Source organism: Emys orbicularis, chromosome 12 (assembly GCF_028017835.1).
Source record: "Emys orbicularis isolate rEmyOrb1 chromosome 12, rEmyOrb1.hap1, whole genome shotgun sequence".
In the NCBI taxonomy this organism is placed as follows: Eukaryota; Metazoa; Chordata; order Testudines; family Emydidae; genus Emys; species Emys orbicularis.
The window spans coordinates 43,438,772-43,455,104 of record NC_088694.1 but is presented as its reverse complement, the minus strand read 5'-3'; the positions used below and the strand labels follow the sequence as shown (position 1 = coordinate 43,455,104).

Genomic DNA, 16,333 nt, shown 5'->3' with positions numbered 1-16,333 from the left:
ACAATGACTTGTTTACACTGCTCTATATACTACGCACTGAAATGTAAGTACAGTAGTTATATTTCAATTGATTTATTTTATAATTATATGGTACAAATGAGAAAGTCGGCAACTGCTCAGTACTAGTATGACTGGGACACTTCCGTATTTTTAGGTCTGATTTTGTAAGCAAGTAGTTTTTAAGTGAGGTGAAAGTTGGGGGTACGCCAGACAAATCCAGTTCCTGAAAGGGCAACACTATTCTGGAAAGGTTGAGAGCCACTGCCTCAGGCGTCATTCCGGAGGAGGTATTCCCCAAGTGCATTCCCTCCTCAGCCTCTCTGTCTCAGCTCCGGACCTGTGCGATGCGGATCCTCGCACTGCCCTGCCTCAGCAGGGTGCTGCGGGCTGACCATGTCAAGGAAGGCGAGGCACGCTCAGGGATGCACTGTGGAAGAAGTAGGTGGTGTTGTCCCGCCAGCCAGCCTGACAGTTACCCTCCAGCTGGGGAGTTTTTGCACAGGCTGCCAGTGCTCCTGTGTCACCGTGTCGCCACGGCGCAGAAGTAGGTGGCTGCGTCTCCCAGCTGTGATTCTCTGATGTGCAGCGAGCTCAGCCGCTTCCCCTTGTCCAGCTCCGCGGTGAGGTTGGGCTCCTTGGTTTGTTTCCCATCGGACACCAGAATCAGCAGGGAGACAGGCTGGCCTCCGGGAAGCTGCCTGAACCACTGCAAACTCCAGAAATTGCTCGTCGTGTAGAGGCAAGAGATGCTGCCGTTCTGCCCTTCCCAAGTGACCGCAGACAGGTTCTGGTGCACCTCGGTCTGGCAGCTCCCCCCTGTGGGCAGAGGGCAAAAGACACACCCCATAGATATCAGGGCACCGCTGCCCCGTTCACACACTGGCCGGATGCGAAGCCCAGGGGAGTTTCTCTTCATTTTCAGGGGCTTTGCATCTGGCCCACGACTGCTATTTTCCTATATTGCTATATTCCTAGATAGCTATAATCTGGGGTTAGGGTTTGGGGTTAGGGGGTTAGCCCTAGATTATTGCTGGCTGCGAGATTCCCAAAGGCACAATAATAAGAGACATCCCCTGCCCCCAAAGAGTGTACAGATTAAATAGTCAAGCAAAGGGTGGGAGGGGAAACTGAGGCACACAAAAGGGAAGGAACTCCAGCAGGCCAGAGCTGGGAATTGAACCCAGGAGTCCTTATCCCCATCCAGTACAGAGAACGGTGCCTGGCTTGCAAAGCAAAGGGAGAGTCAGGGAATTAGTCCTTCTCTCTTAAATCCACCATCACGTTCAGCGTCTTCTGTCGCGTTTCCTGCCCCCAGACTTACAGGGAATGTTCACCAGCAGTAGCAGCAGGCGTGGGAACAGCTGCCAGGGTTTCCCCATTGTCCCTCAGCGAAGAAGCTGTCTAGCCGGGTGTTCCCCGTTCAGTACAAAAGGTTCAGCCCCCTCACCGGTAGATTTACTTCTCCCTCTGGGGCAAATTTACCAGCTCCGCCTCCTGAACTAGGAGCCTCTTTGGTACCCGCAGCAGCAGCTCCGGGTGGCCTAACACAGCCAGGAAATGAGTCCCAGGGAGTCACTTTGTAGAACTGCTCTGAGCAAGTGGGTGTTATGAGTGGGCGGAGCCTGGCTTCTAGACACAGATGGGTTGTGGGGAAGAGCGGGGGTCTCTTTCAAATTCGCATCCTTCCTGGGGCTACACCGCTTTACAGCGCCATGTGAATGGCCCCCAGGACTACAGACAGGGCCGGCTTTAGGTTTTTTGCTGCCCCAAGCAAAAAAAATTTTGGCTGCCCCCCGTCCCAGCCCTGGGCTCCTCGCCACACCCCCCACCTGCTGCCCCAGCCCTGGGCTCTCCCCCCCGCACACACACCCTGCAACCTCAGCTCTGGGCTCCCTCATTCCCCCTCACCATTGCCCCCACACACACACCTCCTGCCACCCCAGCCCTGGGCTCTCTCCCACCCCACACCTGCACCGTCTTTCCGCCGCAGCCCTGGGTTACTGGTAACTCGCTCCCAGGGCGGGTCATTCAGCAGGAATTTTAGATGTGCACAGAACACAGACAGGATTGGTTCCCATATGGTTACAGAACTGCAGTAAAGTGGAACAATTTTCAGCTTGTGTGATTGGAGGATATCTGGATGCATGTTATAAGACTGTCCTCCATAAATGAGGAAAAGTTGAGGTGCCTTTATTATTCTTTTGTTCCACTCTTTCTTTCTATGGGGAATTTGCCAATGCAATATCACTGTCTTCCTTTTAAACAAACAAACAAACAAACAGGGCAATGGCTGTTGAAAATAGCAATTCCAGTCCTAATAACCACTGGGAATCATTTCTTGCTCAATTTTATCCTACTTTTTCTACAGCAAGTTACAGTGGATAAGTATATTTGGGAGAAATGAAGTAACAGCCGCCCAAACTGAGCTTGAGCACTCCTGAATTTTGAGGTGTTCAAATCTGGAAGGCAGCACCGCGGGGGAGCACGGCAGCATGTATGCAGCAGTGTGTCTGGTGCTGCGTGGAGACAGACACGCTGGTCTGAGTGGCACGGTAAGGGGGCTGGGGGGTTGGATGGGGCGGAAGTTCGGGGGGGCAGTCATGGGCAGGGAGGGGGGGTTAGATGGGTTAGGGGGTTGGGGGGGCAGTCAGGGGACAGGCAGTGGTTGGATAGGCATGGGAGTCCCGGGGGTTTGTCAGGGGACAGGTAGGGGGTGGGGTCCTAGGGTGGAAGTTGGGGGGGGTCTCAGGAGGGGGCAGTTGGGGACAAGGAGAAGGGAGGCTTAGATAGGGGGTGGGGTCCCAAGGGGCAGTTGGGGGCAGGGGTGATCAGGGGACAGGGAGCAGGGGGGGTTGGATGGGTTGGGGTTTCTGTGGAGGGCAGTCGGAGGGAGTGGATGGTGGCAGGGTGGGGCTACCCTCCCTCCCTGTGGAGTGTCCTATTTTTTGAATGTTAAAATATGGAATCCCTACTCACAGCGCAGCTCTCCATTCACAGCAGGCTGCAGCATGAGGTCTCAGCTACCTCATTCCCTCCCCCTCTTTCCTGTTTGTAGTGGCCAAGCGAATGCTGGGAAATGTAGTTCTTTCCCTGCTCCAGGGCTGGCTCTATAGGCAGGGAGCTAACCAAGGAACTACAGCTCCCAGGGCCCCCTGTTGGTTCTCAGCTCCCATGCTGGATCCCTGCCGCCCCTGCAAATGGGCTTCCCCAAGCACGTGCTTGCTTTGTTGGTGCCTAGAGCCGCCACTGTTGGTGGGGCGGCGTGGGGCGGAGGTGGAGAGAGAACCAGATGTCTAGAAACTCCAGAAAGTGTCTCATTTCTGGAGCGTTCCTGTCGGTGCGGCAGCGCCCTCTGTCGGGTTCTTGTCTGAGCTGCACAGGGATACGGGGGAGCAGAAGCTCTGGTTTCCATAGCGGAGTCGCGGTTTCTAAAGCAGAGGTGGGCAAACTACGACCCGCGGCTCGTCCTGCCCGGCCTTGAGCTCCCGGCAGGGGAGACTAGCCCCCGGCCCCTCCCCCGCAGTCCCGCCGCCGCGGGGGCAGCGCTCTGGGCCGTGGGGCTGCGAGTTCCTGCAGAGCAGCGCCGCGGCGCGTCTGGCTCCGGCTGGGAGGCGCGGCTGCCAGACATGCTGATCCGAGTGGCATGGTAAGGGGGAGGGAAGGGGGCCGGGAGGTTGGTTAAGGGGCAGAGGGCCCCGGGGGGCAGTCAGGGGACAGGGAGCAGGGGGCAGTTGGATGGGCGGAGGTTCTGGGGGACGGTCAGGGGACGGGGGACGGGGGGTTGGATAAACGTGGAAGTCTGGGGGCCTGTCAGGGGGCGGGGGTGTGGATAGGGGTCAGAGCAGTCAGGAGACTGGGAGCAGGGGGGTTGGCTAGGGGGTGGGGTCCCGTGGCGGTTGGGGGCGGGGGTCCCGGGAGGGGGCGGTTAGGGGACAAGGAGCGGGGGTTGGATGGGTGAGGGGTTCTGAGGGGGCCAGTCAGGGGACGGGAAGTGTGAGGAGTCAGAGGCCAGGCTGTTTGCCGAGGCACAGCCTTCCCTACCCCGTCCTCCATACAATTTTGCAACCCCAATGTGGCCCTCGGGCCAAAAAGTTTGCCCGCCCCTGTTCTAAAGGGAAGGAGAGTGGGGCGGGGGGGGGGGGGGGGCGGCTAGTTTATTTTTGTTTGTTATTGCTATTGAAACGCGGGTTATCTTACAGCTTTGAAGCCAGAGATATTTTGCATTTCGCTCCATTAAGGGAAGATGGTTTCCCACTACGACTTCAGCGTCAGCTGAGAATCTGGCCCTTACTGCATTTGGTAATTTAAATGTAAGAAACAGAGGACCAGGTTGTCCAACCTTTACTCATGTTGGCGAGCAGCTATTCACGCAAGGAGTCTCACTGGTGTGAATGGGAGTAAGTGCTCAGCAGTGTGAACAGGGGTCATACATTCTAGCTCTGAGAGTCCAGTCCTGCTCCCATTGGCGTCAAAGGCACAGGACTGAGGAAAAAACATCTCCCCTGTGATCTATTCCTATTACACGTTGTTAACTCATTCCACATGGGCCCATTTCCCACTGACATCAATGACAATTCATCAAGTGATTCTTCTCCTTCTCTAATCATTTTGCATTGCAGAAGAGAGCTGCACTTTGCCAGCTCCACTTCCTTACTCCTGCTCCAGCACAGAGACAGGCTTGGAAGGGTTCGAATTTTTATCGGTAAAGTCGATAAACATCAGTTCACCTCACACACAGAAACCAACAACAAAACTGTTTCTACTGATAGCAATTGAAGTGTACAAAGTAAGGGAAGCAAAACAAGAAAAATTCTGCTTGAGAATGTATTAGAGTTTGACTTCCGGGTATTTACTTGGTATATTGACATCTGATATTGACAATCTATGTTTTAATGGTTATAAAGCTTTAATTTATTGAATCTCAAAATATACTGTCATTGAATAATTATTGTCTGAGCCCCAGTCATTTCATACAACTGTGAAAAATTTAAATAAATAGAAATAGAAAAAAAAATTCTTAAAAACCACTGATGTTATCGGTCTAAATTATTAAACAAATGATACATATATCTCATATTGTTTTATTTGGCTCTGTGCAAATATGAATTTTCATGGGCAAACTACACCATTGTTTCATATTTTATAGATACGAATGAGGAGAAAAACATGCAGACACTATCCGCTGCCCTGCTGGGTTTGGAAATTGTGCTTGCAAAGAGCATCGTCTTTAATGTGCTCATGATTGCAAGATTAGTCTTTGAGGTATGTGATACTTTGTAGTACAGACTGGGCTCGGGCATTTTTATCACTATGTCTGCTAATAGCGCCTAGGGCAGGTTTTTTTAACATACTAGTAAAAATGTAGCTGGAGCCTAAGCCCTGCGTACACTAGCAGGAAGAGAAGACATAGAAGGAGAAGAATTGTTTCGTGGTTAGGGGCTTGGGCTCTGTTCCCGGCTTTACCATGTTCTGTGTCAGCTTGAGCAAGTCGCACAGGTTCTTTAGAATGTTCTGCCTTTATTCTCTCTCTGTCTTGGGTGCCCATCTGTAGAATGGGAATAACAGCATTCCTCTACCTCACAGAGGGCTTGGGAGGATTAATACACAAAAGTTCTCAGCCATTACTATTGGAGGCTGTATAAGTACCGTAGGGTGATAGCATGCACACAGTTGCTACCATTAGTCAGGAAATAGTGGTTTGCACTATTGTAGTAGCCGTGTTGGTTTCAGGATATTAGAGAGACCAGGAGGGTGAGGTAAAATCTTTTGTTGGACCAACTCCCGTTGGTGAAAGAGACAAGCTTTCGAGCTACACAGAGCTCTTCTTCAGGTCTCTTTCTCCAACAGAGGTTGATCCAATAGAAGATATTACCTCACCCACCTTGTCTCTATGAAATAATAGGCCATTTCTCAGAATGGTTGTGTAAGCAGAGATCTCCTGTCTCTAGTCTGGAAGTTTATATTGATTAGTATTGCACTAGTGCCTAGTATAGGGCCAGCTGAGATGCGGGATCCATTATTCTGGGCACTGCTCAGACACATGATGAGAGACAGTCCCTGCCTATACCTGACAACTGAAATAAAGAAAACAGACGGAAGAAGGATCAATATCCCCAATTTTCCCAGGGTCCTGGTGGATCCTCCATCACTGAAAAATTTTAAACCAAGATTGGAAGCTTTTCTAAAAGATCTACTCTAGGAGTTATTTTGGGGGATTTCTCTGGCTTGTGTTATACAGGAGGTCAGATTCATAGATTCATAGCATTATCACAATGCTCCCTCCTGGCCTTGGACTCTATGAATCTCTTGTTCTGTAATTGCTTCACATGTGAAACTCCCACAGATGTCACTATAACTTCAGCACCTGTATGATGACTATGTAATTGGGTTTGCCACGTGGAAAAGACCAGATAATTGTGCTGTAATAAAATAAATGAACACAATAATTAATAGCAATGTCATTGTTGTTATTCTAGGTTGCAAGAAGGAGCGAGGAAGGACCTGAGAAATAAAGCAAAATTTCTGTCATCTTTGTTTATATTAATTATATACACTGCTTTTGATACTGACAATTAGTCTGCATTTATTGTTGCTATGAATAGATTTTTAACAAGCTAATTTTGGTAACTGCACAAAGAATTGTAAAGTTACAATAGTGACTTCAGAGTTAAGACTGGAGGAGAGTTTCTATTTTAAACTTTATTTTGTATTCCCTCAAAACTTTCCCTGCCCCTTGAAAATAAACCCCTATCTTTAGTGCAAACTTACCATGTTTCTTAGGCTAGAATAGGATGTTTGCCAGCTAAATTATACTGATTGTACAAGACTTTTTGAAAGAGTTGACTTTGAAAGATGATTTTTTTTGTCATCTGATTTTTTTGCATTCATGTATTTGCCTTGCCTATTTTTAACAATGTTTTGTGTTTCGGCGCATGTTGCTTACACAATTAAAAAATGTTGCACAACAAGAGTTGTTTCTTTTAACAATATTGAATGATTTTAACCTATAAAAAGAACCTATAAATGGCAGAGAGGCTTCTCTCTCCAGAGGTGCTAGCTCCAATCCAGCTCCGTGTTGTGGGAGAGACTGGTTCGGGTGGGCAGGGAATGGAATATGGGTCTTTCCTCTCTAGGGGGCGTCAGCTCTGATCTAGCGCCAAGGCAGGGAGATTGGCTGGCTCCAGGGGTGGGGAATGAAATACAAGACCTTTCCCGGCTCGGGGTGTTGGTTCTGATTTCGTCCCAGGTCAGAGAGATTGGCTGGGGTGAGTGAATAGGCTACAGGGCCTTTCTCTTTTAGGACATACCAGTCTGGCTGCACACTGCAGGAACTAGATGTGGGGCAAAGGTGGGAGTGAGGGAATGGGATTTGGAGACTATTTCAAAAAATGAATATAAAGAAATGTGTTCGTTTTTCCTTCTACTACATAAATAAAATGATGCTTCTTCTCTCTAAACCAGAGTCCATGAAACTCAGGCCTTGGCTACACTTGCGAGTTGCAGCACTGTAAAGCCGCCCCCAGCGCTGTAACTCACTCCCCGTCCACACTGGCAAGGCATTTGCAGCGCTGTATCTCCGTGGTTGCAGCGCTGCATGTACTCCACCTCTCTGAGAGGAATAGCGAGTATTGCGCTGCGGCGCCAGTGTGGCCACCCAATGCGCTGTGACTGGCCTCCAGAATTATTCGGCAGTATCCCACAATGCCTGTTCTAGCCACTCTGGTCATCAGTTCAAACTCTACTGCCCTGGCCTCAGGTAACCAACCATGTGACCCACCCTTTACATTCCCCGGGAATTTTAAAAATCCCCTTCCTGTTTGCTCAGCCCGGCGTGGTGTGGAGTGCTATCAGCGAATCTTTCCAGGTGACCATGCCTCCACGCGCCAAGCGAGCCCCAGCATGGAGCAATGGCGAGTTGCTGGACCTCATCAGTGTTTGGGGGGAGGAAGCTGTCCAGTCCCAGGTGCGCTCCAACCGTAGGAATTACGATACCTTCGGGAAGGTATCAAAGGACATGATGGAAAGGGGCCATGACCGGGACGCCCTGCAGTGCAGGATTAAAGTGAAGGAGCTGCAGAGTGCCTACTGCAAAGCCCGCAACGCAAACGGCCGCTCGGGTGCTCCCCCCGCGACCTGCCGATTCTACAAAGAGCTGGATGCGATACTTGGGGTTAACCCCACCTCCACTCCGAGCACCACCATGGACACTTCAGAGCTGGGGGGGGGGAGGAGGAAGAGGAGGAGGAGGAGGAGAAAGAGGAAAACGAGAGTGATGGTGGTGGGCCGGATGGAGACACCCCGGAATCCCTGGAGCCATGCAGCCAGGAGCTCTTCTCGAGCCAGGAGGAAGGTAGCCAGTCGCAGCGGCCGGTACCTGGTGGAGGACAAACAGAAGAGCAGGTTCCCGGTAAGCGGGTTTTTTTTCAGGAAGGAATTTTTTCGGTGCGGGCTCTTTGGGAGAGGAGGGTTAGGCATGCATGCCTAGATGCGGAATAGTGCATTGATGTGGTTTATCACATCGCGGTAATCTCCTCGAATGTCTCATCCAGAACATGTGCAATACACTTGCGCAGGTTTATCGGGAGAGCCACCGTGGTCCTTGTCCCAGCCAGGCTAACGTGTCCGCGCCATTGTGCCGCGAGGGGTGGGGGGACCATTGCTGCACACAGGCAAGCTGCATATGGGCCAGGGCGGAAGCCGCATTGCAGTAGAATACCCTCCCTTGCTTCCCAGGTCACCCTCAGCAGCGAGATATCGTCCAGGATGAACTCCTGTGGAAAATGTTGGGACAGTGTTCAGTGTAGGTGCCCCCTGAAGCTGTTGGCTCTCCCCAAGACACAGAAACCCAGAGGACAGTGCAGCCCTGAAACAATCAGTCCCCCTTACTCACCATTTCGAGGCTCCCGTGGGATATGTGTGCTCTGTTTCGGAGGGGAAAATTATGCTATTGTGTAGACCCTGTGTGTTTTCTACTCCTTAAGTGCGGGGGGAATCATTACTCTGTCTGGTAATCAATGCTGCCTCTGTTAAATGTTGCATTTTGCCTATACAGCTGCATCAACCTTGAGACCTCAGCCGTCCCTCTTATCGCCTGCTCAGAGACTGCAAAGACTCAGGAAGAGACCGCGAAAAAGCAAAGAAGACATGCTGCAAGAAGTGATGCGGCAATCTATTAAAGAGAATGAGAAAGCACAGGACTGGAGGGAGAGAGAAAGCAGGATCCGCCAGGAAAACGCAGCGCACCGGCGGCAAAGCACCGCGCACAGGCAGCAAAGCACTGATAGGGTCATAAGCATCCTGGAGCGCCAAGCAGACGCTATCCAGGAGCTGGTAGCCATGCAGAAAGAGGAGCAGTACCGCAAACGCCACCCTCCCTACAGCCCTTGCCCCAAAACTCTTTCTGTTGTGCCCCACTGTCACCTCCAACCCACTTTCCCCAACTTCCGTGTTCTTCACGCCACCCGCTGCCTCCAACACCAGTATCTTCACCACCCAGCCCTGAAAACCACGACCCTTACCCTCTGCACTCAACCCCCATCACCATGCAGTATAGCTGTCCTGAAGTGCAGCACTCACTGCACAGCACACCAGACAGGACAGACGCGAATCTGTGATTGTACTGTTCCCCACTCCACCCCCTTGTTTCTTTTCAATAAATAATTTTTTTTTCTTTTCAATAAATGGATTTTTTGGTTTTGAAAACATTCTTTATTATTGCATAAAGTAAAAGACTCCTTAGCCCAGGAAATAAACAGGCACTGCAAGTCTGCTTGTCTGCTTAGCAAACACGGATTCCCAAAGATTGGAACTACTGCACTTCACTCCCGTGCAGGGCACCAGATATCACTGCTGGTTTTCAGCCTCTAATTGCTCCCTCAAGGCATCCCTAATCCTTGCAGCCCCGGGCTGGGCCCCTGTAATAGCCCTGCTCTCTGGCTGTGAAAATTCAGCCTCCAGGTGTTGAACCTCGGAGGTCCATGCCTGAGTGAAGCTTTCACCCTTCCCTTCACAAATATTATGGAGGGCACAGCACGCGGATATAACCGCGGGGATGCTGTTTTCGGCCAAGTCCAGCTTCCCATATAGAGATCGCCAGCGGCCCTTTAAACGGCCAAAGGCACACTCCACAGTCATTCGGCACCGGCTCAGCCTGTAGTTGAACCGTTCCTTGCTGCTGTCAAGGCTCCCTGTGTAGGGTTTCATGAGCCACGGCATTAACGGGTAAGCAGGGTCTCCAAGGATCACAATGGGCATTTCGACTTCCCCTACCATGATCTTCCGCTCTGGGAAAAAAGTCCCGGCCTGCATCTTCCTGAACAGCCAAGTGTTCCAAAAGATGCGTGCGTCATGCACCTTTCCGGGCCAGCCTGTGTTAATGTCAATGAAACGCCCACGGTGATCCACAAGCGCCTGGAGAACCATAGAGAAATACCCCTTCCGATTAACGTACTCGGATCCTAGATGGGGTGGTGCCAGAATAGGAATGTGTGTCCCATCTATCACCCCTCCACAGTTAGGGAACCCCATTTGTGCAAAGCCATCCACTATTTCCTGCACGTTACCCAGAGTCACGGTTCTTCTGAGTAGGATGCGATTAATGGCCTTGCAAACTTGCATCAACACGATTCCAACGGTCGACTTTCCCGCTCCAAACTGGTTTGTGACCGACCGGTAGCTGTCTGGAGTTGCCAGCTTCCAGATTGCAATAACCACCCGCTTCTCCACTGGCAGGGCAGCTCTCAATCTCGTGTCCTTGCGCCGCAGGGTGGGGGCGAGTTCCTCACACAGTCCCATGAAAGTGGCTTTTCTCATCCGAAAGTTCTGCAGCCACTGCTCGTCATCCCAGACTTCCATGACGATGTGATCCCACCACTCGGTGCTTGTTTCCCGAGCCCAAAAGCGGCGTTCCACGGTGCTGAGCATGTCCGTGAATGCCACAAGCAATTTCGTGTCGTACGCGTTACGCGGCTCGATAGCATCGTCGGACTCCTCACTCTCACTGTCACTTTGGATCTTAAGGAATAGTTCGACAGCCAAACGTGACGTGCTGGCGAGACTCGTCAGCATACGCCTCAGCAGTTCGGGCTCCATTTCCCGCAGACAGATCGCGCTGCACAGAAACCGTTGAAAGATGGCGCCAAAGGTGGACGGAAACAAAGGGATTTCTGGGATGCGAAGCGATGCATCATGGGGCATTGGGACAGGACCCAGAATCCCCCGCACCCACGCCCCCTTCCCACAACCCACGGCGCCAGAATGGGAAGAGGTGCTCTGTGGGATAGCTGCCCATAATGCACCGCTCCCAATAGCACTGCAATTGCCGCAAATGTGGCCACGACAGTTCGCTGGGCAGCTGTCAGTGTGGACAGACTGCAGCACTTTCCCTACTCAGCTGCACGAAGTCAGGTTTAACTCACAGCGCTGTACATCTGCAAGTGTAGCCAAGGCCTCAGGGTATGGCTACACTTGCAGCTGTACAGCGCTGAGTTAAACCCGCCTTCGGAGAGCGCAATAGGGAAAGCGCTGCAGTCTGTCCACACTGACAGCTGCCAGCGCACTGGCGTGGCCACATTTGCAGCGTTTGCAGGTGCATTGGAAGCTGTGCATTATGGGCAGCTATCCCAGCGTTCATGTGGCTGCAACGTGCTCTTCAAAAGGGGGGGGTGGAGTGTGACAGGGAGTGTGGGGTGAGAGAGAGGGGTTTTTGGGGTGCTAAGCACGCTGTCAGCACGCTGCCTTGCAAGTTCCGACCCCCCTGCCCCTCCGCTTCTCATTCACTCACTCAAAGCAAACAGCAAAATGTTTCCTTTTTCTCTCTGGTACGGAGCTTTGAAAGGCACTGCCGCATTCCTGGAGCTGATCACAACAATGAGATGAGGGGCCACTTGATAAGGGGATTATCACAGCGCAGCAAGTTAACTCCTCGTTCACACTGACACCCGGAGTTGTAGCCACTCCGCTGCATCTCTTATTCCTCTCGGGGAGGCGGAGTACCAGCAGCGACGCAGCCAGGGAGATACAGCGCTGTACGTGCCTTGCCAGTGTGGACGGGGAGTGAGGTACAGCGCTGGGGGCGTCTTTACAGCGCTGCAACTCGCAAGTGTAGCCAAGCCCTAAGAGTGTTCTGAGCGCTCATTGGCCCTTGTAAAATGAGGCTATGCAAACTGTGTAATTAACGGAAGGAAATTAATTAAATAAAAAGGTTCATGGATATTAAAAAAAAACCATTTGGGTGCAGCAAAGTCAGAACCGAAGCTGGGCAAATAATTGATTTTTTTGGTTCAGTGCTTCTTTGAAAAATAATAACAAAAAATTTCATTTTGCATTGAGTGGAAATGAGTTTTTCTCGCCAAAATGAAAACATTTTGTTTTGGGTTGAATACAACAATTTTTTTGACCTGAAACATTTCAGTTCATTTGTGGGTGTTTTTAACTTTTTAAAATAGTTAAATCTACCTAACACCATTCTGACACAAAAAGTCAAAACATTTTGTTTAAAAAATGCCAAACCCCCCTCCCCCCGTTATTTTGGCTGAAACTGTTTGCTGAATTTGACCCATATTCATGAACAAATTTGATTGACTCAAAACTGTGTATTTTGGAGAATAAACTAGTCACAAAACCGAAAGCCCAACCCCCACCCCGCTCTAGGCAGGTGTGAAGTGCCTTAGCACAAAGGAGCTGGAGAAGCTTGCCAAGAGCCAAAGAGTTTCAGAAGCACACTGGGGATTTAGGAGTGCAAATCCCATTGACTCGGAATAGAAACTGTGCTTCTAAATCCAAGAAGCATTTTTTAAAATCCCACCCTCTTTCTGGTTCTAGTCAGGGCTTTTCTGCCCAGAAAAATGCGGCACTCTATTCCCCAAAGAGTTTTCAGCCCAGGAAGACTGAGTAAGAAATCCAGAATTAGAATGCCGTTATTTATCATGTCTATTATGGTCCTACCTAGAGATCGGTGCCTGACGGTGCTGGGCACTGAACATACCCAGTGAGTAACTGAGATCCGGGTCCCATTGTGTTGGGAGCTGCACAGACAGAGTCAGAGACAGCCCCTGCCCTGAAGAGCTTATAGTCTAAGTAGACAAGGCAGGAAAAGGGAGGTGGAATTGGCAACAGCACAGACCAAAGTGGGCAGAGTTTTGGTACACACCTGTTATTAGATCTGTTCTTAGTACTTTCCACCAAAGAGCTAAGCAGCATGAAAACCAGTCTCTGAAACTCAGCTCACTCTGGGCTGGAGTTCATTTCCTGCTTAGCGCTGGCTAGTCCCCTGACCCTGCAGCTCTCGGAGACACAACCACAGCCCCCTGGGTCCCTGCAGTTACCAGCCAACCCCCTGGGACCTCTCCCCAGAATCAGAAAGATGAAACACTGGCTCAGCTTCGCATCCATTCTATTCGCTTTCAAAGGTAATTTAATTGCTAAAGATGTTGGCGGTTCTTTTATTTATGAGTCTTACTGTCTGTTTTTTCCACCCAGGAGTCCACACAAACTATGAGTTTGTGGCATCCGGTGGAAAAATTAAAATGCTTGGGGACTCTCTCCGGATCTCCTGCAAAACCTCCGGATTCAACTTTGGTGGCACCTGGTTGTCCTGGGTCAGACACGCTCCTGGGAAGGGACTGCAGTGGGTTGCCACAATTAGCAAAGACGGGGATACAATATATTACTCTGAGTCTGTGAAAGGGCGATTCACCATCTCCAGAGACAATTACTGGAACGTGTTGTATTTGCATATGACTGAGCTGAGACTGGAGGACGCTGCTGAGTATTACTGCACGTGGGACACGGTGTGCAGAAGGCAGTGGGAGCTCAGACAAGAACCGTGACTTGTGGTTGGGGGAGCAGATTTCTGCTGAGGAAGCCAAAGGCCTGAATGCTAGAAAACCCTGACAGAAACAGGCGGAGTCTATCCACTCTGTGTTAACAATAGTACAGGGTTACCTGCTTCCATCCACTTTCTTTCTCTGGAACTGAATACCAAGAAACTTTTCCTTTCCCCCTGGCACCAGCTCTTTCCTGTCCCCTTGAGGTGCCCCAGTTCCCCCACACCCCTACCCCAAAACCCCAGGGAACACCAAAATCCAAGCATCTCACCAGGGTTTGTTAGGACTCCCACCAAAGGCGCTTATCTGTGCTTTTTGATGGGGCAAAAGGAGACCTTGCAAGGTGTGGGTGGGTGGGGGTGTCTCCATTTTCCAACATGGGCTGGGGGTGTGATCAAAAAGAATATAAATTGTTTTATGTTTTTCTTGAACAGGGCACAAGGATTGGGTGTTTCTGACATGCTGGATGTGCCCTGTGCATTCATGCGTCCATCTATCTATCTAGCTTATATGCAGTGTTATTGGAGCCCTGTTTGTCCCCAGATATTAGAGAGACAAGGTGGGTGAGGCAACATCTTTTATTGGACCAACTTCTGTTGGTGAGCAAGACAAGTTTTTGAGCTAACAGACCTGAGGACGAGCTCGGTGTAGCTTGAAAGTTTGTCTTTCTCACCAACAGAAATTGGTCTATTAAAAGATATTACCTCACCTACCTTGTTTATCTATCTATCTAGGTGGTATTATAATATAAATAATATATACTAGTACTTGTGTTTTGTGCTGTTAATAAAAACCATATAGGACCAGACTGCAATATCCTTAATCAGGTTGAATAGTTCCATTGTAGGAATGTGGCTACTTTGGGGATAAAGTATTACCAAATGTAAAAAGATCACCGTGTGACCCATAGGAAGAGACAGTCCTTGTCCCAAGTAGCTTACATCTTGAACAGACCAAAAATAAAAAGAAGAAAAGAAAAGAAAAGAAAAGAAAAGAAAAGAAAAGAAAAGAAAAGAAAAAGGGAATGGGACCAGGATTCAGCATAGTCAGCCCCTGTGAAAATGAGCCCAGCTGTTGTTAATTCCATGAATATTATTATTTTTTCCCCTCAGTCAAGCAACACCAAACTGTGGTGTATAAAATGGTGGTTATTCTGGGCTGGAGTTCATCTAACTTTTATAAAAGAGAACATGTGCAAAATCCATAACTGAATTGCTTGTTTAAAGCCCATGATTTGCCGGACTCTGCAGCTCTTGGAGAGACAATCAAGCCCAGGAGTAGTCAATAGGCGGGCTGCAAGCCAAAGGCGGACTGCCAGATACTTTTGAATGGAATTGAAATCTTTTTATTTACTTATTTATTATTAATTATTATAATAATTATTATTTTCTCTGGAGTCTGGACCTTGACCAAGAAATCTGGACCCTGACAAAAAATAATTGATTCCCCTGATCTAGACAACCTGCATCCCCTGTGTGTGCAATTAACAGCAAATTCCCAAAAGAACGCTCCTGAGAATCAGAGAGATGATATTATGGGTCAGTATTGCAGACATGGGAGATGCCCAAGTATTATTATAGAAGTCTCCATGTCTCTTTTTTTCTATCCAGGTCCTGGGGCTAGGCGACACCTTTGCCCGGGAAACTGGACAAAGGGAGAGGTGGAGGGAAGGAGGGGGAGAGAGCCTGCTGGAGGGGTTTTTGGTTTCAGTTTGGTGCTGGGTGGTGGAACGCAGGGAACCCAAGGCTGGGGTCTAAGCTCCCTGCCTCCCAGAAGGACTTGACTGAGCGGTCCTGGTTGTACCTACAAGCTCTGTTTTAGACTGCGTTCCTATTGTCCAATAAACCTTCCGTTTTACTGGCTGGCTGAGAGTCACGGTGAATCCCAGGAAGAGGGATGCAGGACCCTGACTCCCCCACACTCTATGACACCAGTCAAAATTAGAACTTGTGGCATCTGGTGGAGAAGTTAAAATGCTCTGGGACTCTCTCCAGATCTCCTGCAAAACCTCCGGATTCAGTTTTGGTGATTATAGGATGACCTGGTACGGAAACACACCTGGAAAGGGCATCAACCATTAGCTATTGGGCCAGAGATACCAAAAATTACGCTGCTTCAGTGAAAGGCCGATTCACCATCTCCAGGGACAATCCCAACAACTTCTTGTACTTGCATATAACTAACCTTAGACCCGAGGATGCTGCTGAGTATTACTGCATGTTGGACCCAATGTGCACAAGGCACTCGGAGCTCTATTGCCTTGGCCACATGTATCGTGTCCTTCTTCTGGTGGCTGGTCCAGAAAAGCAGGACAAGAGCTCACTACTGCTACCATCTGAGGGAGTTGCTGGGTTGAGATCAGCTGGTGGAAGGAGGCAATAGCCCAAGAATCTGGGACTTCAAGCCCCTAGAGTAACCTCTTACCTTTATAGACCCCCCCCCTCCCATCATACACAGCTATTTTAAAGTTTAGCGTGATAGTAAAGAGACCCCTTGTCAACCCTTCA

The 16,333-nt window shown here is 49.8% G+C and overlaps 1 gene segment (V, D, J or C); it reads right to left on the bottom strand.

The window, feature by feature from the left end:
- Positions 1–520: 520 nt before the first annotated feature.
- On the bottom strand, positions 521–1,379 carry LOC135886250 (T cell receptor alpha variable 21-like). The segment is given in 2 exon segments: positions 521–816; positions 1,322–1,379. Coding segments are annotated over 2 exon segments (354 nt in total).
- Between the last annotated feature and the right edge of the window lie 14,954 nt (positions 1,380–16,333).